The sequence below is a fragment of the Leptodactylus fuscus genome, chromosome 9 (genome assembly GCF_031893055.1).
Source record: "Leptodactylus fuscus isolate aLepFus1 chromosome 9, aLepFus1.hap2, whole genome shotgun sequence".
NCBI lineage: Eukaryota > Metazoa > Chordata > Amphibia > Anura > Leptodactylidae > Leptodactylus > Leptodactylus fuscus.
In genome coordinates, this window is record NC_134273.1 from 20182919 (window position 1) to 20204177 (window position 21259).

Below are 21259 nucleotides of genomic sequence, written 5' to 3' on the forward strand. Positions count from 1 at the left end.
GATCACACACATTGTACCAGAGCCAAGTACAGTAAGATCCGTGTAAGACTCGTGATTGGGGAGATGACATTTTATCTATTCCCGTAAAGTGTGAAGTTACAGGAAGACAATCAGATGGAATTGACTGTATTTGCACTGACTGTATTAAGAAACACGGGACATGCTGTAAGGATTAGATATTGGGAAATTTCCAAAGTCTGGAAACATCTTTAAGAAATATGTCTAGTGATGTGGCAAGGAGATTATTACAAAGGAAGGAGTCCAAAAAGACGAGAAGATCATAAACAAGGTTGGAGACGATAACAACCATAAAGCTTCTCACTGCTGAAGGTTTGTTACAATGGTACCATGTTTACACCACCGCCGGTAGGTAGAACCAGCATATCAACCCAGCCCTGCAGATAGATAGGTTAGTGTCACCAGAACCCCAGCATACTAACCATATTGTTTGAGAAGACCACTTTTCTAGACTACCTCTCTAGGAGACAAGCTCTCTAGAAGACCACCTCTCTAGGAGACCACTTCTCTATGAGACCACCTCTCTAGGAAACAAGCGCTCTAGGAGACCACCTCTCTAGGAGACCAGCTCTCTAGGAAACAAGTTCTCTAAGAGACCACCTCTCTAGAAGACCACATATCTAGGAGACAAACTCTTTAGGAGACCACCTCTCTAGGAGACAAGCTCTCTAGAAGATCACCTCTCTAGGAAACAAGCGCTCTAGGAGACCATCTCTCTAGGAGACAAGCTCTCTAGAAGACCACCTCTCTAGGAGACCACTTCTCTATGAGACCACCTCTCTAGGAAACAAGCGCTCTAGGAGACCACTTCTCTATGAGACCACCTCTCTAGGAAACAAGTTCTCTAAGAGACCACCTCTCTAGAAGACCACATATCTAGGAGACAAACTCTTTAGGAGACCATCTCTCTAGGAGACAAGGAGATATCATCAATGTCTGAGTGGTGGGTGTCTGAAACCTGGGACCTCTACAGATCAGATACTGGAAGTGCCAGACAGTACTGCTTCTTTTCACAGGCCAGTGACATCATGTTCATTTGTCATATGCCCTGTTTGTAGCTCAGTCCCATTCAAGTCCTTGGGGCTGAGCTGCAATCCCAATCACAGCTGCTATATAATGTACTAGGCTATCCTTGGTATTAAGTGAAGAGTGAACCTGACTTCTGTATTCACTTCAAACAGCTGATCTATGGCGGTCCCGGGTGTCGGATCTCCACCAATCGCATCCTGGAGATAGGTCACCCTTATTTAACTCTTGGAAAACGTATGGACCCTTAAAGTTACCACCTCATGAGGGCGCTACAGTCTTCCCTGTGGCAGCATCACACAACATGAACCTACCAGCATGAATCAATACAAGAAACCTGAGATATGATTGGAATGAAGCCGACATATGTATTATTTAATACTGTTAGTATGGCCCGGGGATGCAGAACCGTACTATGGCCAAGTCTTTCAAAGACTTCCACAGAACAGGGCTCGAAAGACTTTTAAGGAAGCGGGCGGCGCGCCCCTGGCAAACAGGTTTTTGTCATTACGAAACCACCCATGATGAATAAAGTAACCGTATCATGCTCAGCAGTCTCCACATAACCTTCATATGTCAGGAGGAAACGACTGGGAATAGTTCAGATTTTTTTTGTAAATTAATTATCGACCTTTGCATAATTTATGCAAAAATGTATAATAGGTAAGTCCTTTTAGGAATAAAAAGCACATAGAGGTACATAGAGCTGTCTTGGGGCCTAGTAGATGCTGCATTTCAGTGGGCCGCAGACTCTCCATAAATATCTTGTTCCCTGCACCAGTTGGGCTATTTACTAAGACTGGTGTACAATATGCCAGTCTTAATACATTTTTGCTCCAGTGTTTCACATTTACTTTCAGAGTGTTCCTTTAAGTATTATGAAAAAAGATATTGGCATGTATTCTCCGACATGATAAGGCCAGTTTTCTAGAACGATTCACATCACCAAAAATGAGGCTGTTAGCGGCTTCCAGCTGTTCCTTCACTTCTCAGTATTCTGTGAACGTCTTCTGGTATCGTTTTCCCTCTCCTGGACTTCCATAGACATAGTGAGGTAAGCGTCTGTCTACACAACACAGCGCCAATCAAAATTTCGAACCACTCACTATTAAAAGCAGCGCAACAATATACATGTTGCCTAAAGGGAATGTTCACACTGAGGAATCTGCAGCTGTTTTTGATGCTGCCTATGGCTGAGGTCCCACGTTGCAGAAAAGCTGCTTCTTTTGTTGCAGATTTTGCTGCATCTTCTGTGAGCCAAAGCCAGGAGTGGATGGAGCAGAAGGAGAAGTATAAGGGCTCGTTCACACGGGGCAAGAGGGGGCGGATTTGGGCGCTGAATCCACGTCAGAATCCGCCCCCTCACAAAAGAGGTCTATGTAGACCGCAACTCACAGATGTTGCCACTCACGGAAAAAAGAAGCGAGCTGCCCTTTCTTCAGGCGGATTCCGCGGCTGATTCAGCGCCGGCGTTCGCCTCAGTCAGCACCCTCTGATCTAGGCCCATTCATTTGGGCCTACTCCGCAGCGGGAAGCCGCGACTGCCGGAAGCCACGATAGTTGTGGCAGGCACATTTTGGCCCTATTGTGACGTGGCTTCCCATGTCACAATCAGGACCAAAATTCGCCAATCCGTGCCCCATGAGAACGAGCCCTAAGAGATACCTATATATTTCCCTTTCCTGTTGTAGCCATTCCTAGGTTTGGCTCAAAAAAACACAGCAAAATGTGAAAAAAAAACTGCTTTTCCGCAATGTGGGGCCTCAGCCTAAGACAAAAAAAAACCCCTGTAAGGCCGGGGTCCCATGGGCTGGAAATGTTGCAATTTGTCCACAGCAGAAACGCAGTCAGAAAAATCGCAGCATTTTACAGTAACTGCAAAGTGGATGCGATTCATGCAAATCCCATGCCTTTGCGTTTAAAACCGTAGCGTGGACACGCTGCGATTTACAAAACCCGCGTCTTTTTGGAAATTTTAGCATGTCAATTATATCTACAGAAACGCCTGCAGCTTCCCCGTAGATATAATGCTAACAGAAAGTCAGCGGAGGAAAACTTCGTTAACTTTCTGTTCAAAGTGCTGCGGGAAGAACCGCTATGTGTTTCCGCTGTGGTTTTTCTCGCAGCACTTTAGCGCTGCGTATCATCCCATGGGGCCTTAGCCTAAGACCTAAATAAATTCTATAGGAGAATAACCAAACACTTGTGAATGCAAGGAATTGTAGTTTTCCCAGCAGATGGAGTATATACAGTTGCTGACCCCTGAATTTGGGGTTTAGCAGCCAGTATTAGGCTAGGGCAACATTGCAGCTTTGGGCACGATTCCTGGTGTGCAACCAAAAATCGACATGTCACCTTACGACTCCTTCACACTGTGACCCTGGGGCTGCTGTGATCGCATCAGTGATGGCCGACATGGCGACGGCTGTATAGTTATCAGTGGGATATCTGCTATTTATCGGGGCTGACATCCGCTACTGATGACAAGTACATTCACCGGTGTCATTTTTTGGGAAATGCATTATACTAATTATTATGACGCTGACCATGAGTGATCACCCGGTGGCACCGCGCACCTATGAACAGTCTGAAATGTCCCGGTGACATTGCTGTCATGGCAAGAACAGGTACTAATGGAATATACATTACTGCAGGAGAGGCGGCTGCCTCCTCCATGTACTTTGCAAATGCCAACACTGATATAATTAAACAGGAATCTGAAATGGAGAACATTAGTGTATTAGGCGAATGTTACATTGTTCCCCTGTTACTGGATTCTATTTATCACAACATGCCCTTTATGTTACTTGTTTAGTTTCTAAATCAGACAAATCCCTTCTATTAAACACTGGAGCTGCCGCTAATTGGCAGCTAAATGTTGTTCTGTGCAATGCAAACCCAAGCAGGATAGCCCCGCACCTACTGCAAGGCTACAGCTCCACCTAGTGGGCAACCGGGAAAAAGGCAATCCAAAAAAGTTAGGCTTGTTTTGTTTTTTACCAAAGCTCCTCTAGAGAGTTTTAGTTTCAAGGACAAAGGAAAGTAAATGATAAAAGATTGCAGCATGATACAGGCGAGTAAAACTCTGCACACAAGCGGCACATTGCAATAGTAGAGGACAGCTTTTAGTACTTTGTTTACAGTGGATTCATCTATTAGGGTAAATTCACATGGGGGAATTTGGCACAGATTTGGAAGCGGATTCAATGTTTTCAATGGGAGGCAGAGATTGCGGCAGGACGCTGAAAAAATAAGCGTTCTGATTAGAGATGAGTGAACACTGTTCAGATCAGCCGTTCCGAACAGCACGCTCCCATAGAAATGAATGGAAGCACCTGGCACATACATTTTGTCGGCAGCCGGTCGCCGTGCCAGGTGCTTCCATTCATTTCTATGGGAGCGTGCTGTTCGGAACGGCTGATCTGAACAGTGTTCGCTCATCTCTAGTTCTGATCAATCTTGCTGCTGATTTAGCCGTTGATTATGCGTCTCGAGGCTCCCTCCTGAATAGGGCCAATCGCCCTGTCGTGGGTAGCCCGTGGCCAGAAAACAGCGGTGGAAAATGCATAGGAATTCCTAATTTTCCACCGATTTAACTTACCCTTAAGCCAGGGCCCCGCGTCACCATCACATGACAACATGTTCATTTGCCATGAGGCCTCATTGCAGTTCAGTCCCATTTAAGCATATAGGGCAATGGTTCTTAACTGGGGTTCGATCGAACCCTAGGCCCTATGCACGGTTCATTTTGTGTACCAGTAAAAAAACATATATCTATGTCTTGATTTTGAAAAAAAAATCATATCTGATTTATCACTAAAGAAGGGTTCGGTGAATGTGCATATGACACTGGTGGGTTCGGTACCTCAAACAAGGCTAAGAACCACTGATATAGGGGTTGAGCTACAAAGCCAAACACAACCACTATACTATGTATGGCACTGTACTTGAGGAGCAGTGAAGACGCTGCAGTGCTCACCCGACAGATCTGCAGGGCCAGGTTCTGGTTGATCTCACAAATGCTCAATTTGCAATAAATCTGGTGACCTGGCAGGTCATAGAAGTATTACAATCTGGGTCTGACATTCCTAGGAAAACTTTGCAGTGTGAGGGTGAGTTCACACTGAGTATACGCCAGCTTATTCTGAATGTTAAAAAAACGCTTAGAATCAGCGGCGTATAAAGCAGTTCCCATTCATTTCAATGAGAGCCGGCATACGAGCGCTCCCCATTGAAATGAATGGGCTGCTTTTTTCACTACGAGCACTTCCATTGAAGTGAATGGGAAGCGCTCACGTGTACGGCTCGGCATGAGCAGAGCTAGCCGTACACGCCGCTGATTCTGAACGTGTTTTACATTCAGAATAAGCTGGCGTATACTCAGTGTGAACTCACCCTGAGGGTGAACATTATCCTGCTGAAAAATTGTGGGCAATTCATCTAAACGACCATCCCGCTTCTCTCAATTTAATAATATTCCCCTTCTCAAAATGTCTTAAAATACATCATAGATGCAGGTCTAGCAGTCAACCATCTCTCAACAAGAGATACACTACCCAAAAGTAGCCTCTGAGAGACTTTTAATAGGCAGCGGGGAAAACACTTTTAGGCTAGGGTCCCACATAGCAGGCCACCGTTAACAAAGTGCTGTGGGAAAAACCGCGGCAGCAACGCATCGCAGTGCTTTTCACAGAAAGTCTTCAGTTTTCTCTACGGGATTTCTGCTCCCATTATACCTATAGGGAGGCCGCAACGGCTTTGTAGATCGCAGTGTATCCGCTGCACATATTTTTCCCACAATGTGTGTTTGGGATTGACTTGTTAATACTATAATACCGCAACAAACATCCCCTGTATTACATAACTACAGTACAGTGGAGCGGCCGCCTATCCCAACCAATCACATTAGTACTTTCGTTTTCAAAGGGGCCTTGGACAGCGGACATTAGATCGGTTGCTATGGCCGACTGCCTTATTTTTCTCTTACAATGCTTTAGATAAATCATCCCCTATTACATCTTATTCTATTTGGCCCCACATTGTGAACATGCGGTATTATGGACGCGTCAGAAACCGCAATGCTTTCCCCCGCGGTCTTTTCCGCCACGTTTCTTGGCTTTGGCTTGGTACATGGGGCCTTAGCCTTACAGCTTTCAGTCATGGCTCTGGAGGAGGGGTGGCGTCTGCCAGGTGACTTTATTGGATCCATTTTATACCCCGGCAGCACTACTACTATTTCTAGTGATATTATAAATGGAGGGTATGATACGAGCAGTGACTGCCCCGATACCCTCTCGCACGGTGACTTGTGGCCTCCATCTTGGCACGCGGGCTTCATGTGTAGTGAGCAGGCCTCGTCCTACTGTTGTTTTCATGCACTTTGATCTCGGCGTGTTCCACCCCCCTCCTCGGAGAACCTGACTCCTTCCACACTTATCAGGCACATACACTTTTCAGTATCTTTTCTATCCATTTCCCTTCTCGTCTTTCTTCAGGGATCATCTTACCTTTTACTCTGCTCACCAAATGTATGTTACTTCCCTCTACCAGCAGCCGAAGACCAAAGACCTGTCCCCCTGGGCAAAGCAATGGGCCTAGGAGGTTTGTAGTCTACCGGCTGCTGTAGAACCACAACTCTCAGCATGACAGTGTTTATAAGACAATCGATAGAGGTCAAAGGGCAACATTAGGAGGCCTCAGAGGCGACCCTCGCCATCATATGACGGACACACATTCTAGTCAATGCCGTTTAGCTGTAAATATATTCTCAAGGTAATGGGCCCCATTATTCTCAGAATTTTTAGGGACCCCAAATAAAACATTTAGGTATTTTTTAGGGCATAACCCCTTTCAGTGGGGGGGGCCAGGGGTGACTACATTTGTTCTTTATGCGGCCCTCAGGCCTAAATCCAGACAAAAATGGCTGATAACGTACAACAAAATATTGCATTCCACAGTAAAGCAATTGCCATAGATATATATGAGAATTTTGGAGGTCAAACATATCAGATTTTTGATATAGATTGAATACAGTTTTATAAAACCCAATTCACAAATAGCAGAAAAAACACCAGTGCAAATCTTCAAATCCTTTGCAATGATAGGGCCGAATCCACTACAAAATCTGATTGCAACTCTTGGAAATAGTGCTCTTGGATTTTTTGGCAAAATCTGAATCAAAAAAATTCATCCTAACCGAAACGTAGAAGATACGCCAACTGATATGTAATTTGTATGACCAGACAGAGTTAAATGACACAGTCGGCACTGCTACATCTGTATATCCAAGTCCTACTCTATCTCTAGCTCTTCACCAGCTCACTCCCTGATTCCAAAACCAAGTCGGTGACAAACCAAACAGGAAAAGTCATATAAAATCCTCTCCAGCTGCTCCACAACCACAGCGGCAGGCGCACACATTGTCTACATCTGGATTTGCAAACTTCTTTCCCTTACTTGGCAGTCACCGTCACACATAATACAGAGAGTCAGGCCCCATCTGTCAGTGACAGGCGCCTTATTCTGTGGACGGTATATCCGTAACCACTGTGTATATATCACCAGCACCCAAAAACTGTGAATACGAAAAAATGGAAACCATAGACATTATATAAATTATTTCTGGCGTGTAAATTCAACAAAACACCTTTCACCTATATAATTATAATTTTACGTATCATATAGATATTTTTTCTGATTGGAAACCATCAGCATGCAGGATGGCTGTTGCAGGATGGATTTTGCGGGCCATATACGCTCCCATTGATTTCAATGGGAGCCGGGATCGTATACGCCACGTTATTTTGCAGCCGTGATTTTGCAGCCGCAAAATCACGGCCGCAAAATAGTGCCGCGTATATGATCCCGGCTCCCATTGAAATCAATGGGAGCGTATACGGCCCGCAAAATCTCACGCGGCGTATACGTGCCACATCACGCGGCACTTTATTCCGTGTGAACTCATCTTTACACGTGTAAAAAACGCGTCAAAATACGCACCAAAAAATGTGCCGCGTATTTTGACGCATTTTTTGCACGTGTAAAAAATTGCATTGAAGTCAATGGGAGTATTATTTTTTCACGTGTATTCTACACACATGTATTATGCTAAAATGCACTCGCGTTAACTCCGTGTGCACGGGCCCTTAATGGCTAACTAATAATGATGACAGATTACAAGCTTTCGAAGCTCTTGGCTTCTTCCTCAGGTATGGTCGAAAGCTTGTAATCTGTCATCATTATTAGTTAGCCATTACAAAAGGTATCAATTACTGAAGACTCAAGTTTTTTGTTTTTTATATTTCTTCAGTCTGTGCAGCATTATTCTTCTCTGGATATCTGACCCGACATTAAATCACTCCCATGAGTGGCTTCAAGGGGCAAGGAGGCCATGTGCTGCTGTGACGTTTTATTTGCTGGCTAAACTGCTCACAGGGAGGGGTAGTAAGCTTAAAAATGAAACGTCACAGCTGTGGTCAATGACTTGCACATAACTCAGTTAAACTGTGCCGAATTTAAACAGGATATATATATTAGGAAGTGTACTGATGCATCCAGTTACTTGGCCAATATTGGATATCCCTTTAACAATCAATATTGTAGCAAAAAGTATATTTGGCTGGAAAAACTTTTTCTTTAAAACTACTCAAAAACCAAACGCAAAGTGAAATCCAAAACTTACCAAATGATTTCAAGGGTTCTATTAATTTCAGGGTGAACGTCTCTCCTTTCTCCAGCTCTTTCAACATCTTGGCAACTTCATAATGGCGTGACCCTACTATGTTCTTCCCGTTTATACACTCAATGTGGTCCCCGACGTTTATAACTTTCACTTTGTCAATGATGCTGTCTTCTTTAATACGCTACAAACGAAAAATAGAAAGCAGAATTGTTTCAAACAGTTAAGTATTTCCACCTAAAGTAGCACTCCGCTTCCTTTATGGTTGCGTAACCTACAGTACATACGTCGCTGCACTCCCACAAGGTCTCTGCTGTTAGTTGCCACTCTGTTTTGCTGGGCAGCATGTGCGTCAGCTAAAATCAAAGCCCATCGGTCCAACCAATCAGAGGGGGCGCTCGTTGCCAGCTGTTGATTTTTGGATACCCATCCAACAGGACCATGCTGGATTTTAGTGCTGTCATGAGTGGCGGGTGCTATGTCCAAGCGTTGAGTACACAGAAGGAGTTGACAACAATGGTGGAGCAGGAAGCTGTCAGCTCCCTGCTTCACCATTTGACCCATCACCGTTCCTTGAAAGCAGATGGGGCGAGGTAGTGACGTCACTTTGCCACTCAGGTCTGGACTGCGGAGGATTGGACTGCAGAGGAACGGGGGGGGGGGGGGGATACTTATTTTAGTTTGGTGCATTTCACTATGGGTTCCAAGGGGGCATTATAGTGCGGGGGGGGGGGGGTTACAGGAAGATGGCATTATAGTGTGTGGGGGTCAAAACGAGGGATTATATTGGAGCCACAATAAGGGGGATTATTATGTGTTAGGGAGCATCATCCTATGTGAGAACCACTGGGGTGACGTGATATTGTGTGAGGGTGACAAGGGGTCATTGTCACGGAGCAAAGGTATACGTCTTCCTCCGGATGGTCTTTTGAATCAACAGGGACGCAAGAGGTCGGGAGACAACAGCAATTTATTGTAATCCACAAAGTTAGTAGCCGGCGGCGGTCACATCAACCGTAATAACAATAAGTCCACAGAAGTCACAATCCAATGATAGCTTTGGTTCCTTGGTCCTGTAACTAAATTCTGGCTCTCTGCAGAGCTGTGCACAGGCCGGCTAACACATACTAACTGCTAGCTATATACTATATACTAAACTGTTACTTCCTCTATCTGTGGGTGGGAAGGGCTGAGTCACAGATCCTTCCCCCCTCACCTATACCAAGGAGAGCAGACTCCCTGTCTACTATGGACAATGCACCATCCAACATCTTCTTGGAGACACTGATCAGATTATCTCCACCCATTGTCCTCACTAGTTAGAGGTATTTGCATACAATGTGCTAACACACTAGACCCGAATCAGCCAACTACACACTGATGTTTACAACAGGTTAGAGAATACATTCCACATGAAATATATATTACACATTGCCTATAGTATAGACTCTAACCATCCCGTGACAACCCCTCCCCCTCTCAAAACATGTGCATGACACAATTGGCCTACACAGGTAAATTGGGGAATGCACATCAGTCTCTATAGCTCATATGTCCTCCTGCCGGGATAACCCATCCGCGTTCTGGTGTTGGTTCCCTCGGCGGTACTGAATGGTAAAGTTGTAGGGTTGAAGGGCTGGCATCTGTCAGAAAATCCGGTGGATCCATGTTGGCTTCTCCCTGAGCTTGGCTTCGGGTCACTGCTCCCACAAAGTGGCACTGTAGATTTCCAACATCGTTGCCTAACAGAACATCGGCCGGCAGCCCGCTCATCACACCAATTGTGCATCGTTTTGGTCCATAACCATAGTCGAGTTCCACGGTAGCTTTAGGAATACGTCTTTGAGTACCCCCTGCCAACTTGATAGAAATGCCAGGACCCTCCTCTAGGGCCTCGGGTCGCACAACTCGGGGGTCCGCTACCGTTAGGAAAGCTCCCGAGTCCCGGAATCCAACAACTGTTCGGCCATCCAGTAGGACCTCCTGCAAGTGCTTCCTCTGAAGGTTTGCGGGATGTGTGGCGGAAGGCTGAATCCCATAGACCCCTGGAGGTGGAACAGATGTGTCATTCATGGAGTCATCTGGAAATGGGGCCAAACTTTCTGTCCTAGGAGTGGTTCCCAGGTAGTGAATAGGCCGGGATGCCACGGTGGCCCGTGCCCCCATGTTAACAGGGCAACTAGCTTGCAAATGTCCAGGCCGCCCGCACCCAAAACATCTGCGCTCTAGCATTCTTCCAGTAGGTCGTTGTCTAGGGACAGGGTTGTTCATAGCTGGAGGCCGATGGGCTGGGGCAGGGGTAGAGGGGGAATTGTAATCCTGAGGCCGGGCACGAAAGGTGGTTGGCTGGCTGAAGGGTGTCTGGCGGACTGTGGTAGTTTTCCGCTCCTCTGCAAACAACCTCTTCCACTGCGGCTTGATGGTCAGGCCCTCATCTGCAAGAGAAGCAGCTTGCTCAACTGTGGCTGGGTTCCGTTCCAGCACCCACTCACGGATCTCAGCGGGGCACTGGGAAAAGAACTGTTCCTTAAGTATGACTTGGAGGATCTTATCGACTGTGACAGCCTCCTCTCCTTCTAGCCAGCGCTTGCATGCTTGCTTCAACTTGTGGGCGAACATGTGGAAGGAGCTTCCCCCATTGTAAGACAAAGAGCGGAACTGAACTCGGTAGGTCTCTGGAGTGACTGCATAATACTTCTGCACCGCTCTTTTAATGGCCTCATAGTCCCGCTGATCACTAGGGTCCATGGCTCTGAGAGCTTCCGCAGCCCCATCTCGTAGGTGCCCCACCAGATACCGGACCCAATCCTTCTCTGGGACTTCCATCAGGTGGCACTGGTGTTCGAAGTCCTGAAAATATCCATCAACATCCCCAGCCGCTTCCTCAAAGGTCTTGAAGTGTTTATGGGAGACATATGGTGGTTCTCTCACTGTTGGGCTGGGGGTCGACGTTTGATTATAATTCCTCATAGTTATCTCAGCCATTCGCATTTCATGCGCCATTCTTTCCTTTTCATGCGCCATTCTCTGTTCCTCCTTCTCCGTTTCCTGAGCCCTCTGTAATGCTCTACTCCTTTGCTCTGCAGTTGCTCCTAGCCCCAGCACTGCCAATTCCTCCTCATACAAAACAACCCATCTGCTCTTTTGGGTCTGTACCTGCCACTCCTGTATCTCTACTGTCTCCTGGGGGCAGCCCTCCTCATGGTCGCTTTGCAGGGTCATCTCCTCCAGTGCCTCGATCAGTTGCTCTTTCGTTCTTCCCTGGTAACTCAGGTTTAGTTCCCGGGCCCTTACTTGTAGACTTGCCATAGTCCAGTTCCTGTATTCTGAGGTTGTGGCTCCATTAATCGCTGGGCTGCTGTAGTCCATCTCGCTGTCCGCTGTTGATCCCACTGCTGCCACCAGTTGTCACGGAGCAAAGGTATACGTCTTCCTCCGGATGGTCTTTTGAATCAACAGGGACGCAAGAGGTCGGGAGACAACAGCAATTTATTGTAATCCACAAAGTTAGTAGCCGGCGGCGGTCACATCAACCGTAATAACAATAAGTCCACAGAAGTCACAATCCAATGATAGCTTTGGTTCCTTGGTCCTGTAACTAAATTCTGGCTCTCTGCAGAGCTGTGCACAGGCCGGCTAACACATACTAACTGCTAGCTATATACTATATACTAAACTGTTACTTCCTCTATCTGTGGGTGGGAAGGGCTGAGTCACAGATCCTTCCCCCCTCACCTATACCAAGGAGAGCAGACTCCCTGTCTACTATGGACAATGCACCATCCAACATCTTCTTGGAGACACTGATCAGATTATCTCCACCCATTGTCCTCACTAGTTAGAGGTATTTGCATACAATGTGCTAACACACTAGACCCGAATCAGCCAACTACACACTGATGTTTACAACAGGTTAGAGAATACATTCCACATGAAATATATATTACACATTGCCTATAGTATAGACTCTAACCATCCCGTGACAGTCATGATACTGTATGGGAGCACTTACGGACACAAAGGGATTAGACGGGTCCAAACTGGGCATGGGTGGGGTTAGAATTGTATCCCTCTTTCAGTCCTCTGAAACCTGAGAGGTATGTCCTGTATAAGACAGCTGACTACCTCCATTACAGCTTACTAGGGGGACACTGCCAGTCTTATATGCTTTGTAAAGTGGTAACTGATCCCAAACATAGATGAGCAAATTTATCGGATTCTTGAATTTATTGGATTTTTCCAAGTCTCATTTCGCAATTCTACCATTAAAGTACTGTACATCGGTCAGACGTATGGATTAATCGATGTCACTCAATTCCCTGTGAAGTTATAGAGAACCGCTTTCCTGTCTACATAAACAGCGGGGATTCCTGTCGCCGCACTCCCAGTATTTATAGGCAGGGAATCAGCGCCGTGTCCTAAAAATACCCCCAGACAGCTACTGTAAGAGCGGAGAGAGACAGGAACAGATTATTGTGACATCTCAGGATGGTTTCATGTCACTACTGTATATGGGATCTGGAATAATCACGTAAAGGAATCCAGGGAAATTGTCTGCTCCAAGGACAGCTGGGTGACAACCAGTCGGGGTACAGTTGCGGAGTGAATATTGATAGTGCCCATATCATCATAACACCAATAAATCTACAGTTCTCCCAAACCAATTGCAATGTCCCTTTTATTGTCACAGCCATAGCATCCCATAAAACGCCATCACACCATTGTAGACATAGTACCCCATCTTTACAGATTGTATGCACCTACCACAACCACCACACACCGTCATGGCCTTACAACTTGCATCAGAGCCCCAGCACCCCATAACTCATCCAGGCCCACTGCCCTTTCCCTGCCATCATACCCTAATGCCCCATCCTAGACTCCCATATGAGCCCACCATTGTTTCCAGCTCAAATGTAATTGCGCCCTACAGCGCATGGCAGAGAGCTGTGCCCTACTCCATGTTGTGACCCAGCTTTTCCAGACGCCAATGCCCCAATAAAAACACTGCAATATGGAAGCTGAGATCTGATTTTCACATCTTTCTTTGCACCACCCTTTATAACCCTCGCGCCATATTCGTCCGGTGTCACATGACACAAAATGCTCGCCATCTATGCGGCAGCGACACATGTTTGCAGCTGTGAAAAATTGTTGTATTACAACCTCATTAATAAACCAGAGAAACATTAACGGGCTTATGAAAGAGAAATCCACCAGGACAAAGGGATCCAGGGCCTGTCTGTCCCCACCGAATCTCGGACCTGTTTATCTATTCATCTCTCATGACAGATCAGTCAGTATGTGGCGGTGTGTGTTACCAGACCTGTCTGTACGCCTGGATCCATGACCCCGCTGCTTGCCCCTTTCACCGCAAACAGTGAGTCGCTTTTTTTTTAGACATATTACACCGCATATTGCAAAGAGAAACTCATCATGTGTTGGGTGTAAATAAGAGCTAAAATGGTGCAGGCGCAGCAAAATCTGTACGTGGAAATATATTTTATAGGCTACGAACGGTTCATGACTAAAGATGACAGGGCCTTGATGTTCTGCCAATCATCACATCATATTATACTATTAATTCTACATATCATATCCTACTATGAATCTCTGTGAAAGTTGAATTATGGAGAGCTTTAGTTCTGGTCTGTGTTATACCTCAGAGCTGCACTCACTGTTCTGCTGGTGGAGTCACCACCAGGAAAAATTTACCAACCCATCTAGGCCAGTTTTCCGGAGTCTGCATCTATCTATCTATCTATCTATCTATCATATCTCTCTATCTATCATATCTATCTATCTATCTATCATATCTAGCTATCTATCATCTATCTATCTATCTATCTATCTATCTATCTATCTATCTATCTATCTGTCTGTCTGTCTGTCTGTCTGTCTGTCTGTCTGTCTATCAATCAATCAATCATTTATATAATCCATCTATCTGTCATATCTATCGATCGATCTATCTCATATCTATCTATCTATCTATCTATCTATCTATCTCATATCTATCTATCTATCTCATATCTATCTATCTATCTATCTATCTATCTATCTGTCTGTCTGTCTGTCTGTCTGTCTGTCTGTCTGTCTATCTATCAATCAATCATTTATATAATCCATCTATCTGTCATATCTATCGATCGATCTATCTCATATCTATCTATCTATCTATCTATCTATCTATCTCATATCTATCTCATATCTATCTATCTATCTATCTATCTATCTGTCTATCTATCAATCAATTATATAATCTATCTATCTCATATCTATCTATCTATCTATCTATCTATCTATCTATCTATCTATCTATCTATCGTATCTATCTCCTATCTATCTATCTATCTATCTATCTATCTATCTATCTATCTATCATCTATCTATCATCTATCTATCATCTATCTGTCTGTCTGTCTATCTATCAATCAATCAATCATTTATATAATCTATCTATCTATCTATCTATCTATCAATCAATCATATCTATCGATCTATCTATCTATCTCATATTTATCTATCTATCATATCTATCTATCATATCTATCTATCTATCTATCTAACTATCTATCATATCTATCATATCTATCTATCAATCAATCATTTATATAATCTATCTAGCTATCTAGCTATCATATCTATCATCTATCTATCTATCTCCTATCTATCTATCTATCTATCAATCAATCTATCATCTATCTATCTAGCTATCTATCTATCCATATCTATCTTTCTATCCCTCATATTGCTGACATCTACAAACAGAGTAAAGTTAGTACACCGCCATCTACATTAGATGATTGGCCGGTCCCACTGAAGTTGTCAGGTTTGTCAGATGTTCTTCTAACCTCACTGTATTATACATCACTATATTTAGTAGCGGCTGACGGAAACCAATAACCATATAATTAGTTACTAAGGTCATGCTACTACTGACGTGTATGATATTGCATAATACAAGGGTAATGACACATTGTTATCTAATGTACTCAACACTAGAAACAGGAATCCGTATCACTCACCAACACCCACAGTGACTACCTCCAGGGTAAAGTGCACTAAATCTGCCGCTAATATCTGTATTATCTGGTAATAAATCTATCTGTATAGTATCGGCAACCTCGAGGCTAACTAGTACGTAAAACCATAATCGCAACCAAAAGGAATGCGGCGGCCGCTACAATATGATCAATAATAAGAGGGGTCCACTCCACTCTGCTGCGTCTCTGTATCAGCCATCTGCAGTACAGACTCCACTCTGCTACATCGCTGAATCAGCCATCCGCAGTACAGACTCCACTCTGCTACATCGCTGAATCAGCCATCCGCAGTACAGACTCCACTCTGCTACATCTCTGTATCAGCCATCCGCAGTACAGACTCCACTCTACTACATCTCTGTATCAGCCATCCGCAGTACAGACTCCACTCTGCTACATCTCTGTATCAGCCATCCGCAGTACAGACTCCACTCTACTACATCTCTGTATCAGCCATCCGCAGTACAGACTCCACTCTGCTACATCTCTGTATCAGCCATCTGCAGTACAGACTCCACTCTGCTACATCTCTGTATCAGTCACTGGCAGTACAGACTCCACTCTGCTACATCTCTGTATCAGCCATCCGCAGTACAGACTCCACTCTGCTACATCTCTGTATCAGTCACTGGCAGTACAGACTCCACTCTGCTACATCTCTGTATCAGCCATCCGCAGTACAGACTCCACTCTGCTACATCTCTGTATCAGCCATCCGCAGTACAGACTCCACTCTACTACATCTCTGTATCAGCCATCCGCAGTATAGACTCCACTCTGCTACATCTCTGTATCAGCCATCCGCAGTACAGACTCCACTCTACTACATCTCTGTATCAGCCATCCGCAGTATAGACTCCACTCTGCTACATCTCTGTATCAGCCATCCGCAGTACAGACTCCACTCTGCTACATCGCTGAATCAGCCATCCGCAGTACAGACTCCACTCTGCTACATCTCTGTATCAGCCATCCGCAGTACAGACTCCACTCTACTACATCTCTGTATCAGCCATCCGCAGTACAGACTCCACTCTACTACATCTCTGTATCAGCCATCCGCAGTACAGACTCCACTCTGCTACATCTCTGTATCAGCCATCCGCAGTACAGACGCCACTCTGCTACATCTCTGTATCAGCCATCCGCAGTACAGACTCCACTCTGCTACATCTCTGTATCAGCCATCCGCAGTACAGACTCCACTCTGCTACATCTCTGTATCAGCCATCCGCAGTACAGACTCCACTCTACTACATCTCTGTATCAGCCATCCGCAGTATAGACTCCACTCTGCTACATCTCTGTATCAGCCATCCGCAGTACAGACTCCACTCTGCTGCGTCTCTGTATCAGCCATCCACAGTATAGACTCCACTCTGCTGCGTCTCTGTATCAGCCATCCACAGTATAGACTCCACGCTACCACATCTCAGCAGCAGCTACTGTATATACTACACTCTGCTACATCTCAGCACAGCTACTGTATATACTACACTCTGCTACATCTTAGCAGCAGCTACTGTACAAATACCACTCTGCTACATCTCAGCAGCAACTACTGTATATACTACTCTCTGCTAGTGGTAATGTCTGTTGCAGTCATCCTATGACAGATGACAGCAATGGATATTGATAACAGTAATGTGAACATAGCCTTTCTTTACAACATTCCCACGCCTGCCTAAAACTTGTGCACAGTAGATTATAACTACAGAGAAGTTGCTTTAGTTGTCGTTTCTGAGCCTGAAAGCGTTAAACATGACTAGTAATCTTAATGTATTCCTCCAGAGTTCTGTATGTTACAGCCAGTCCACCATCACGCCTTTATATACAGCGGCCTCGAGGCTAAAAACTATAATTAGCTTTAATCTTCATGCTATAACTGGTTGGATCAGCAGTTTGTGCTCCAGAGCTGACATTTACCTTTATAAAAGCAACTCCGGCTCCGTTGTCCGTAATGGTCAGCCCTAAAGCATCTTCTGATTTCAATACGTCGACTTCTTTCTTTGAACCTTTTATATGGGCGAAGATGAAGTCTTCAAGGCCGATCTGCCCCCCCAGGAGCTTGTCCATGTCGATTTTATGGGTATTCAAGGTGCAAAATAAGATCTGAAAGAAGAAAATAAATTATACTATTAAAAAAGTTGTAAAACTAAACATGAGACCGACCAAATGTTTCTGTGTCAATATAGTTATACTTGGAATTCTTTTTAAAGGGATTGTAAAGAATTCCAAAACCAGTGGCACACAGTGATGCAGGGAACGGCCTGTGTGCGTATGTGGGGGACGTCACCAGGTCCTTCCAGCCACGGCTGAAAAGACAGCGGTGGATGACACTGGAGCGTCAGGACAGATGAGATGAATTTTTTTAATACCTTCCCCTGCCTCCACTTTGATTTGTCCAATTCCTGGACTACTCCTTAAAGCGACACTCTACTTTTTTAAAGTTATGCAAGGTAGTCACTGAAGTAGATTAAAAATGTGCTATTGGTAGCCATGTCTAGTACCTGTACGTATGCCTAGTATCTGTACCCATGCCTAATACCTATACCCAGATCTAGTACCTGTACACACGTCTAGTACCTGCACCCACGTCTAGTACCTGCACCCACGTCTAGTACCTGTACCCACGTCTAGTACCTGTACCCACGTCTCGTACCTGTACCCATGTCTAGTACCTATACCCAGATCTAGTACCTGTACACACGTCTAGTACCTGTACCCATGTCTAGTACCTGTATCCATTTCTAGTACCTGTACCCACGTCTAGTACCTGTACCCACATCTAGTACCTGTACCCACGTCTAGTACCTGCACCCATGTCAAGTACCTGTACCCACGTCTAGTACCTCTACCCATGTCTAGTACCTGTACCCATGTCTAGTACCTGTACCCACGTCTAGTACCTCTACCCATGTCTAGTACCTGTACCCATGTCTAGTACCTGTACCCACATCTATTACTTGTACCCATGTCTAGTACTTGTACCCACATCTAGTACCTGTACGCACGTCTAGTACCTGTACCCACGTCTAGTACCTGTACCCATATCTAGTACCTGTACCCACGTCTAGTACCTCTACCCATGTCTAGTACCTGTACCCACGTCTAGTACCTGTACCCACGTCTAGTACCTGTACCCATGTCTAGTACCTGTACCCACATCTATTACTTGTACCCATATCTAGTACCTGTACCCACGTCTAGTACCTCTACCCATGTCTAGTACCTGTACCCACGTCTAGTACCTGTACCCACGTCTAGTACCTGTACCCATGTCTAGTACCTGTACCCACATCTATTACTTGTACCCATATCTAGTACCTGTACCCACATCTAGTACCTGTACCCACATCTAGTACTTGTACCCACGTCTAGTACCTGTACCCACATCTAGTACCTGTACCCACATCTATTACTTGTACCCATGTCTAGTTCCTGTACCCACATCTAGTACCTGTACCCCCGTCTAGTACCTGTATCCATATCTAGTACCTGTACCCACGACTAGTACCTGTACCCACGTCTAGTACCTGTACCCACATCTAGTACTTGTACCCATGTCTAGTACCTGTACCCACATCTAGTACTTGTACCCATGTCTAGTACCTGCACCCATGTCTAGTACCTGTACCCACGTCTAATTTCATATTTCTGCACTACAAATGTAATCCTAATATAGATCTTCCAGGACCTTACCCTGTGAGGATGATATCACAACTAGTCCTGGAAGCCGCACCAACTACAGCTGATAAGATTGGGGAAGGTAAAGGTGACATGTGACATGACGATGGGCAGTTTGTGAGATTGAGGGCCATAAGGAGCATGACTTTGGATATGGGATGTCCCTCACTCCTACCTAAAACCACCCAAACTACGGTAAATAATGACTTTGGAATAAATGCACAAAACACTTTATTTTGGTTGTAAAAATGGCCACAGCTTTATTAAACTCACAGAAGTAAAATAATGACAGAAGGAGTCAGGTGAAGTGCTAGACCATTGGGATTCACGAATACTGTGAGATCCCCAGCTGTCTGACATACAGCACCCGGCCAGACAGCAATAAATAAATAAAGGGGGGCAGCACGCTCCGGCTTGCAATTCTAGCAGAGCCAGTACACTTTAAGGGCACCAACGACCCTGTGCTTAACCACTGTGCCCGCCTCTGGATGACGTTACTATTACGACATCCTTCAGGCTGGCCATTTCTAAAGCTCAGCCTGTTCACCACCATGAGGTTTAACCTCCTCTATTAGTTAAAATAAGTCTACAATAACTTGCCTGCAACTTCCACCTGACTCCTCAACCGCCACAGAAGAGGCCCATTTGACACCTTAAATGGACTCGACCGCCACCAAACTGAGTAGGAATGCACTAGCCTCTAGAAACCTTACATACTACAAGTCCCCATACTACCTTCCCGACAATACCAAGCTATGAATGTGGCTGAAAATGCAACAAAAGTGATCTGGCTGTAGTCAGAAACTAGTAAAGAGAAATAGACTATAACACTGAAATTGCCATAAATCAGTATACATGGGGATACCACCCTACCACAAACATGTAATTGCCAACCATATATGCACAGAAGTACCTACATCCCACTTATGAGGTGTGAGGTTCCACTTATGGTGGTAACTGTATACACATGATACAGATGTATATACCATGTACAAGATAACACCTCTTCAAGGAATACGTCTCCCACTAAAAACTAGAACTGTCGATTTACATACATTGGCAACCCTATACCCACTGATACTGCAAGGAAAGACATAGAGAGTATAAAGAAGGGAAGAGAGAAGTACTTGTGGTGCTGCGGCTTCTCCAGATACTACAGCAACCCCAGGGTACTTACTGGAGTGAAATAACCCTCCATTGTTGTTTGATGGGTCACAACCACATTAACAGCAAAACAAGCCATTGAATGATGCTTAGCATGATGAGAAGAAGCCCATGATCCGCTTGAGATACCGTAGTCTCCGAAGGCAGTGAGAAGGCTGTAATGTCATCTCTCAATCATTTTCAGAGCACTTGATGACCTTTACCCTTAGCCGCATGCACCGACCCAAGGGCACCAAGACTGAAAGTAGAAGCTGAAATTTTCGTCTTTGCTGGACATGGAACAGCACCATGCTGATGCTGCCCGTTCCGCAAGGAAGGGGGGGGGGCATAGGCCTATATAACTCCTGCACACAGAGCATGGGGTTATCATGGTAAGCAGTGCTGGGCTCCATTCACTAGCTGGCTGCGATAGACACTGTACGGCACTGGCCGTATCACACTGTCAGCAACATGAAGAGAAACATGAGTTGGTCAATATAAGTGGTCATATATCTTCACTAAGAAAAGTACAAATCATCAGAAAAGGTCCTTGAAGCCATTAGATTTTTATTAAAACATGTTTTGTTTTGTTTTTTTAATTTAAACATTTTAAATAAAATGTTTTTCTCTCCCTCCAGCCGCAACCAGCTCCAGCTCGGAG

The 21259-nt window shown here is 45.0% G+C and overlaps 1 protein-coding gene across 1 annotated transcript in view; it reads right to left on the reverse strand.

The window, feature by feature from the left end:
- The window catches only part of GIPC2 (GIPC PDZ domain containing family member 2), a 66395-nt gene that overhangs the window by 17247 nt on the left and 27889 nt on the right, over positions 1 to 21259 (reverse strand). The window contains exons 2-3 of the mRNA XM_075287064.1: positions 17695 to 17880; positions 8726 to 8906 (exon numbers count right to left, since the gene is read on the reverse strand). Coding sequence (XP_075143165.1) covers positions 8726 to 8906; positions 17695 to 17880 — 367 coding nt within the window. The remainder of the gene's footprint in view (positions 1 to 8725; positions 8907 to 17694; positions 17881 to 21259) is intronic.